Source organism: Rattus norvegicus, chromosome 10 (assembly GCF_021556685.1).
Source record: "Rattus norvegicus strain SHRSP/BbbUtx chromosome 10, alternate assembly SHRSP_T2T, whole genome shotgun sequence".
Taxonomy (NCBI): Eukaryota; Metazoa; Chordata; class Mammalia; order Rodentia; family Muridae; genus Rattus; species Rattus norvegicus.
The window spans coordinates 31,449,538-31,459,189 of record NC_141543.1 but is presented as its reverse complement, the minus strand read 5'-3'; the positions used below and the strand labels follow the sequence as shown (position 1 = coordinate 31,459,189).

Sequence of the window (9,652 nt, the reverse complement as noted above, 5' to 3'; positions counted from 1 at the left end):
CCCCAAAAGGTCACAGACCCAGGGCTAAGCCTTGCAGCCAGGACTGGCAAGCCATAAAGATAAGGAAAAGGAATGCAGGAACCAGCCTGAGTTAATGGGACTGATTCATGGGACATCTGGCAGGAAGACATCTCCCCCTAGCTCACTTAGGGCCATATCTCAACTAGGTGTCCACCTCCCCCTAGCACACTCAGGGCCATATTTCAACTAGGTGTCCTCCGGCCCCTGGTAAGCCCCTGACTTCTAGCACGTACCCTTTCTGCTTTGTTCTCACTGCTATGTTTGAATGAGCCAATTGTATGTAACCGCGTCAAAACCCCCTAGCTTTCTCTATATAACCCTCTAACTTTTGAGTTTCGGGGTCAACTCCTCTGTCTCCTGCGTGAGACACGTGTTGGCCCGGAGCTTCGTTATTATTAAACGACCTCTTGTTTTTTACATCAAGACTGGTCTCTCGTGTTACCTGGGGTGCGCCATCCTGAGACTAGAGCAAGGGTTTTACATTTTATGGGGGCTCGTCCGGGATGGAAGCGTAGCCCCCGGTGACTCGAAGACCCCCTTGGAGGTACGTTAGTGTGAGTGCTGAATGTGAAAGGGCGGCCGCCGTGTGTATGTGCGCGTGTGTCTGTCTTGGTACCGGTCAGTATTAAGAAGGTGGATGAGTATTCCCACCTGGGTGGATGAGTATCCCCGCCCTGTTTTAAGAGAGTGGACGAGTATTCCTGCTCTCCGTGCAGCTGCCTCTGCGGTTCGTGAGAGCCCTCTGGCTGCGGAAGGGGAGACGTCCCGGCCCCGCAGGCTGCAGCCCTGGAAGACGTTCCACGGGCGGAGAACAGTCGGGAGAGTCCGACTGTGGACAGTCAGGAGGACCTGACTGTGGTTTTCTGGAACCAAGGAGACGGAAGGCTCCTTCTACCCAGGCGGGAGCGGACGCAGGGTCCCACCCCATCTGAGGTAGCGTTTGGCTGGCTATATAAGTCCAAACGGGGGAGAGAGTGTGTGAACGCGTTGGTGATTAGTGTGGTTGTCTATCTACTGTTCCTGTATTTGTTTTTCGTTATGGGTCAGACTGTGACGACCCCTCTGTCTTTGACTCAGGACCATTGGACGGACGTTAGGGCGAGAGGACGGAATCTATCAGTAGTAGTTAAAAAACAACCTTGGTTAACGTATTGTTCCTCAGAATGGCCCACGTTTGGTGTGGGATGGCCATCTGTGGGGACTTTTGATTTACCAACTATCAGGGCCGTGAAGGCTATTGTTTTTCAGGAAGGAGCGGGGTCTCACCCAGACCAACAGCCATACATCGCAGTATGGGAAGATTTGGCACGGTCCCCACCCCTATGGGTCCGCCCATTCATCCCGCCCCTTCGTCCCGGCACTAAAGTCCTGACGATCCGGGAAGATGAAGTAAAGGAGAAAACAACACCAAAATCCGATGAGGACAGCAAGCGCAGCCCACAGCCTGCGCGCCCCCCTAAGATCTACCCTGAGATTGAGGAGCCCCCTACGTGGCCAGATATCCCCTGGCCTCCTCCCTACCCGCTAGCTCCCCAACCCCCTGCCGCTCCCATGGCTTTGCCCTCTGCCCCCCCTACAGCTCAAGCCCCGGGAATTGGGGGTGGGGGGCCCTCAGCCGGAACGAGGAGTCGGCGAGGAACCTTCTTGGAGGGACCAGCAGATTCGACCATAGCACTCCCTCTCAGAGCGGTCGGAGCTCCACCTACTGACCAAAATGAATTACAGACATTACAGTATTGGCCTTTTTCCTCATCTGATCTTTATAATTGGAAAACTAACCACCCCTCTTTCTCTGAGAACCCCACAGGGCTCACGAGCCTAATTGAATCCCTGATGTACTCCCACCAGCCGACGTGGGACGACTGTCAACAGATCTTACAAACCCTTTTCAACACCGAGGAGAGGGAGAGGATTCTCCTCGAGGCTCGAAAAAATGTCCGAGACGAGGCTGGACGACCAGTCCAGACCCCGGCTGAGATAGAAGAAGGATTCCCATTGATCCGTCCCCATTGGGATTATAACACTGCACAAGGTAGGGAACGGCTGTCCAATTATCGCCGGGCTCTGGTGGCGGGTCTCAGAGGTGCTGCACGTCGGCCCACCAATCTGGCCAAGGTAAGGGAGGTCATGCAAGGGGCAACAGAACCTCCTTCAGTTTTTCTAGAGAGGCTTATGGAGGCATATAGAAGGTATACCCCGTTTGACCCTACGTCTGAGGGACAACGGGCTTCAGTGATTATGGCTTTTATTGGACAGTCAGCCCCAGACATCAGAAGGAAGCTACAACGGATTGAGGGGTTACAGGATTACACCGTGAGAGATGTGGTAAAAGAGGCAGAGAAAGTGTATCATAAGAGAGAGACAGAGGAAGAGAAGTTAGAGAGAGAAAGAAGAGAAAAGAGAGAAGACGAAGATAGAAGGGATCAGAGACAAGAGAAAGTTTTAACTAGGATTCTGGCCGCAGTAGGAGAGAGAGACAGGAGAGACAGGACTAGACAGATAGGGAACCTGGGAGACAGAAAAAGGCAGGAGCCAAGGAGCCCCGGAGGAGATCGACCGAGTCTGGGACGAAATCAGTGTAGGACCTGCAAAGGTATTGGCCATTGGGCATTTGAATGTCCCAAGAAGAAGCAAGGGGTGAAAGCATTGTCCCTCGGAGATGACGAAAACTAGGGGAGACGGGGCTCGGTCCCCCTCCCCGAGCCTAGGGTAACTTTAGATGTGGAGGGGACTCCCATACATTTCCTAGTCGACACAGGAGCTGAGTTTTCTGTTCTGCGAACGCCTTTGGGAAAGTTAAAAAGGGGTGAGAAGACTGTAGTAATTGGGGCCACTGGACAAAAATCGTACCCATGGACCACCTCTCGAACAGTGGATCTAGGACGGAACAGAGTGACTCATTCGTTCCTAGTCATACCGGAGTGCCCTATGCCCCTGCTAGGAAGAGACTTGCTAACTAAACTAAAAGCAAACATATCTTTTGCCTCTCACCATCCAGAAGTAACCTGGACAGGAGGAGAGCCCCGGGCCCTAGCGTTGTCTCTACAATTAGGAGAAGAATACCGGCTCTACCAAAATAAACCAAGACTTCCTGAGGGAATCCAAGACTGGCTTGACAAATTCCCTAGTGCATGGGCTGAGACGGGGGGTATGGGAATGGCAGAACAAGTTCCCCCAGTGGTGATTGAGCTTAAGTCCGGAGCCACCCCTATACGGGTCCGACAATACCCCATGAGTAGGGAAGCCAGGGACGGCATACGCCCTCATATTACCCGACTCATTCAACAAGGAATTTTGGTTCCATGCAAGTCTCCATGGAACACCCCCCTCCTCCCGGTAAAAAAACCAGGGACCAATGACTATCGCCCTGTACAGGATCTCAGAGAAGTTAATAGACGAGTCCAAGACATTCACCCGACAGTGCCAAATCCCTACAACTTACTCAGCACACTACCACCTGACCGGATCTGGTATACTGTCTTAGACCTTAAGGATGCTTTCTTTTGTCTGAGATTACATCCCAACAGCCAACCTTTGTTTGCCTTTGAATGGCGCGACCCTGAGAGTGGACAAGTCGGACAGCTGACATGGACGAGGCTGCCCCAAGGATTCAAAAACTCACCTACACTATTCGATGAGGCTCTACACCGTGACTTAGCCTCTTTTCGGGCCAAAAATACACAGGTAACTCTCTTGCAGTATGTTGATGACCTTTTAGTGGCTGGGAAAACCCGTAAAGAATGTGAAATTGGGACTCAAAACCTCCTGATCGAGCTAAGCAAACTGGGATACCGGATCTCCGCCAAAAAGGCACAGTTATGCCAAAAAGAGGTAACTTACTTGGGATACACCCTGAGAGATGGACAGAGATGGCTCACAGAGGCCAGAAAGCAGACAGTGATGCAGATTCCAACCCCAACAACACCTCGCCAGGTGAGAGAATTTCTGGGCACTGCGGGGTTCTGTAGACTGTGGATCCCAGGGTTTGCGACTGTAGCAGCCCCCCTATACCCTTTGACTAAAGAAAAAGGAGAGTTTACCTGGACTAGAGACCACCAATTGGCTTTTGAGACTCTCAAGAGGGCACTGCTACAGGCCCCGGCACTAGCCCTACCAGATCTAAGTAAACCTTTTATCTTATATATTGATGAGAAAAGTGGCGTGGCAAGAGGAGTCCTAACCCAGGCCTTAGGGCCTTGGAAACGACCTGTGGCCTACCTATCAAAGAAACTGGACCCTGTGGCTAGTGGGTGGCCTTCTTGTTTACGAGCCATAGCAGCAACAGCTATACTAGTCAAAGACGCTGACAAGCTGACAATGGGACAGAATGTTACGATAGTGGCCCCACACCCGCTTGAGAGCATTATCCGACAGCCACCAGACCGCTGGATGACCAACGCCCGGATGACTCACTACCAGAGTCTATTGCTGACTGAACGCATAAACTTCGCCCCCCCGGCTATCCTCAATCCGGCTACCCTGTTACCTGAGGCTGATGAAGCCCCTATACACCAATGTGAGGAGGTGCTGGCAGAAGAAACCGGAGTCCGGTCAGATCTCACAGACCAACCATGGCCAGGGGCAATGACTTGGTACACTGATGGAAGCAGCTTCGTGGTGGAAGGTAAGAGGAGGGCCGGGGCAGCGGTGGTGGATGGAAAGGCCGTCATATGGGCCAGCAGCCTGCCTGAGGGTACATCAGCCCAAAGAGCGGAGCTCATCGCACTGATCCAGGCCCTAAAGCTGGCAAAAGGGAAGACTATTAATATTTATACAGACAGCCGATATGCCTTTGCTACAGCACATATCCATGGGGCAATATACCGGCAGCGTGGACTCTTAACATCTGCTGGAAAAGATATTAAAAATAAAGAAGAGATTCTTAGCCTGCTAGAGGCTGTCCACTTGCCCCATAAAGTGGCAATAATACATTGCCCAGGACACCAAAAAGGGACCGGACCCATAGAAAAAGGAAACCAAATGGCAGACCAAGAGGCAAAGAAGGCAGCCCAGGGACCTATGACTTTGACAATAAAAATTCAATCTCAGCCAGAGACCAAAAAAACTGACAAAAAGACTCTTAAAGAAGAAGAAGGGCGAGAATATTTGGCTGATATACATCGCCTTACCCATCTGGGGGTTAAAAAGTTAATTGAATTGGTTAAGAGGTCCCCTTACTATATTCCTGGATTAAAGAAAACTGCCGAGAATCTAGTCAAAAATTGCCACGCCTGTGCGTTCACTAATGCTGGGTCTAACAAGCTCCTAGGAGGAAGGCGTTTGAGAGGGGATAGGCCTGGAACCTATTGGGAAACTGATTTTACGGAGGTAAAGCCTGCCCGGTATGGAAATAAATATCTACTAGTTTTTATAGACACTTTTACAGGTTGGGTTGAAGCATTCCCTACAAAAAATGAAACTGCAAATGTGGTGACCAAGAAGATACTAGAAGAAATCCTACCCCGTTTTGGGGTACCCAAGGTAATCGGGTCAGACAACGGGCCTGCTTTTGTCTCCCAGGTAAGTCAGGGAGTGGCCAGACAGCTGGGGATCAATTGGAAATTACATTGTGCATATAGACCCCAGAGTTCAGGACAGGTAGAGAGAATGAATAGAACATTAAAAGAGACCTTGACAAAATTAGTCTTAGAGACCGGCGGAAATGATTGGACAGCCCTTCTCCCTTATGCTTTATTTAGAGTGCGAAACTCCCCTGGCCCTTTTGGCTTGACCCCTTTTGAATTGATGTTTGGAGCCCCGCCACCCATTTATATGTCTATAACTGATAAATTTAGCCCAGACGTGTCTTTCTCTCCCTCTTCCAATCTCCTGATTCGGCTCAAGGCCTTAGAAACAATAAGAAAAGAGATATGGATACAATTAAGAGAATCCTATATTGCTGGTGATACACAGGTGCCGCACCAGTTTGAAGTGGGAGACGTGGTCCTGGTGAGAAGACATCGAACAGGAAACTTAGAGCCGAGGTGGAAAGGACCATATCTGGTACTGCTGACGACGCCCACTGCAGTCAAAGTTGAAGGAATTCCCACCTGGGTCCACGCGTCACACGTTAAGAGAGCACCTCCTGAAGCTGATCCAGATAGATGGGTGCTAGAAAAGACTACTAATCCTCTTAAGTTACGCCTGTGTCGTAGGGGTGACCTTTCATCTGAGACCTCAATCCGCCCGGGGAAGGTCATTTAACTGTGTTTGATTTTCAGATGAAAGGAAGGATGCCTTCCCTATGGATGTTTTTATGCTTTACAGTTGTAAGCGCCTCCCCGTATCGAATCTTTAATTTTACCTGGGTTATTACTAACCAAGCGGGGGACATGGCAAATTCCTCCTCCATAGTCTCTGCCACCACGCCTTGGCCTAATTTAGAAGTAGACCTCTGTCGGCTGGCCCTAGGAGCAGACACTGCATGGGGTACCCCTGATCACTATTTGCCGCAACCTAAACCTGTAAACACCCAACAGAGATATAGCACTGTCCCAGGATGCTATAATGCTGCTGCCAGGACATACTTGACAATGGCACCCATATATGTCTGCCCAGGGCCACACAGAGATCGCTCCCTGACCACAAAATGTGGCTATGCCCCAGATTACTATTGTGCCTCTTGGGGATGTGAGACGACTGGTGATACTTACTGGAACCCATCCGCCAGATGGGACTATATTACAGTTAAGAGGAAGAACCCCCCGACCCAACAACTTAATTCAGGACCTACACCCCTTAACCGAAACTGTGTTCATAATTGGTGCAATCCTTTGGTTATATCGTTCACGGAGGCAGGGAGAGAACAACACTGGGAAGGCCGAGGATACGAGTGGGGCCTGCGCCTATATTTAAAAGGAAAGAATCCTGGACTAACTTTTAAAATAAGATTACTTAAATCCATTCCAAATCAGCAAAATAACGTTGCTGTGGGTCCTAATTCAGAGTTACACCGCAATAACCCAGCCCAAAGTCCGAGAAAAATAATTGCCGGCCTTATCACCCCTCGGGCTCCCCCTCCTCCTTACCCGAAGACACCTGCTGGCCTTGACACCCTTCGGGCTCCTCCCCCTGCCCGCCCCGTCTTTCAACCTACACTCCCCGCAGGCCCGCCTTCTACCGCTAATCTTATTTTGACCTTAGTTAACACCTCAGTACAAGCCATTCATGGGGCCAACTTTACGCTGTTAGAAGAATGCTGGGTCTGCTATTCCTCCACCCCACCCTTTTATGAGGGGATTGCTAATTTTAAAAGATTATTGTTTACTAATGATACCTCTAGCTTAAGGTGGAGCCCACCAGAAAAACAAGGCCTGACTCTCAACAAAGTCTCAGGCCTAGGATTGTGCCTCATTGGGCCCAACATGTTACCTCCTAAAGCTCTGACAAAAGTCTGCAATCAAACTCTAGTGGTAAATAGTTCCTCTCAATATATTTCAACTTCTAACAACACCTACCTTGCTTGCTCGTCAGGACTGACCACCTTTATAGTTACCCAAGTTTTTCTTTTGAAACGTGATTATTGTGTACAAGTTGCTCTTCTTCCACACCTAATTTTCTATGAGGTTGAAGAGTTTTTAAGATTATGGGAAAAAGGGGCTGGAACTCTGTCCAGAACTAAGAGAGAGCCCATAACTGCAATTACCTTAGCAGTCATTATTGGATTAGGAGCTGCCGGAGCCGGGACAGGGGTTGCCTCCTTGATCACTTCTAACCAACAATATAATCAGCTTAGCGCTGCAGTTGATAAAGACATCCAGGAACTACAATTGGGCCTAAAAAATCTTAAAGATTCAGTTACTTCTCTCTCTGAGGTAGTCCTACAAAACAGGAGGGGACTAGACCTCCTTTTCTTACAACAAGGAGGATTATGTGCTGCCCTTAAAGAAGAATGTTGTTTTTATACAGACAAAACGGGGTTAGTGGAGGACAGCTTACAAAAGGTCAGAGAAAGACTAGAAAAAAGGAAGAGAGAGAGAGAGACCCAAAAAGGGTGGTTCGAGTCTTGGTATTTCCAGTCACCATGGATGACCACACTGTTCTCAGCCCTGGCTGGACCTGTGCTTTTTGTCTGCCTAGCTCTAATTTTCGGTCCCTGTATAGTCAACAAAGGCATAGCATTTATCCAAAATCGGATAGACGCAGTGAAACTCATGGTCATACAGAGACAATACCAGCCTATAGTTCGATTCGAGACAGAACTGAGAGACACTGGGATTTAAATTCTAGGATTAGAATTATTCAGTAGGAGAAGAAGGGAAAATAAAAGGAGAATTATACGAATTCTAGGTTTTGAGATACAAAATTAAAAGAGTAAGCCCCTGCAGCCAAAACTAGCAGGCCATAAAGATAGAGGAATGCAAGAAGCACTGCCCAGGCAGCACTAGTAGGCCATAAAAGAATAAACCCCAAAAGGTCACAGACCCAGGGCTAAGCCTTGCAGCCAGGACTGGCAAGCCATAAAGATAAGGAAAAGGAATGCAGGAACCAGCCTGAGTTAATGGGACTGATTCATGGGACATCTGGCAGGAAGACATCTCCCCCTAGCTCACTTAGGGCCATATCTCAACTAGGTGTCCACCTCCCCCTAGCACACTCAGGGCCATATTTCAACTAGGTGTCCTCCGGCCCCTGGTAAGCCCCTGACTTCTAGCACGTACCCTTTCTGCTTTGTTCTCACTGCTATGTTTGAATGAGCCAATTGTATGTAACCGCGTCAAAACCCCCTAGCTTTCTCTATATAACCCTCTAACTTTTGAGTTTCGGGGTCAACTCCTCTGTCTCCTGCGTGAGACACGTGTTGGCCCGGAGCTTCGTTATTATTAAACGACCTCTTGTTTTTTACATCAAGACTGGTCTCTCGTGTTACCTGGGGTGCGCCATCCTGAGACTAGAGCAAGGGTTTTACAGTACAACATTTAATCAGAGGTTCAGTCCATTATCATCAAAGTAGGACCATACCAACATCCAGGCAGTCATGTCATGGAAGAAAGAGTTAAGATCCAACTCGATCCAACTGCAGCCAGAAAGACTGTCTTCCAGGCAGATAAAAGGAGGGTTTCAGAGCCCACACCAAACTAACACACTTCCTCCAACAAAGCCACTCCTACTGCAACAAGGTCATACCTCCTAATAGTGCCACTCCCTGGGCCAAGCATAGTCAAACCATCACATCCTACTCCCTGGTTGCCATAGGCTTACTCAAACACATGATTCTATGGGGACCATAACTAGCCAGGGTATAATGCAAAATAAATTTAGTCCAACTTCAAAAGTCCCCCTAGACTATAACTTAGACTCAAAAATGTTAAAAGTCCACTATTCAAAGTCTCCTCTAAGATTCATGCAATCTCTTAACTGCAATCACCTATAAAATGAAAATCACAAAACAGCTCACATATACTTCCAACAACACAGGATATACATTACCATCCCAAAACATCATAGTGAGGAAGGGACCAAAGCAAGACCAAAATACAGCTGAGCAGGCTTCAAACTCCATGACCAAGCCAGCTCAGTCAGTCAACAGGTTCCCCAGGGCAGGAGGAAAAAAAGACAATTATAACGCTGTAGTGTGACTCCAGCCAGTTCTGAAGCTGAAGCAGGTTTATTGTTTTCCAATCTGCCTTTA

The 9,652-nt window shown here is 48.8% G+C and overlaps 1 protein-coding gene across 1 annotated transcript; it reads left to right on the top strand.

The window, feature by feature from the left end:
* The first annotated feature begins 963 nt into the window (after positions 1 to 963).
* Positions 964 to 8,871, top strand: LOC148002824 (uncharacterized). Its single transcript, XM_087574785.1, is given in 2 exon segments — positions 964 to 5,541; positions 5,935 to 8,871. Coding segments are annotated over 2 exon segments (4,773 nt in total). The 5' UTR covers positions 964 to 1,059; the 3' UTR covers positions 6,226 to 8,871.
* The last annotated feature ends 781 nt before the right edge of the window (positions 8,872 to 9,652 follow it).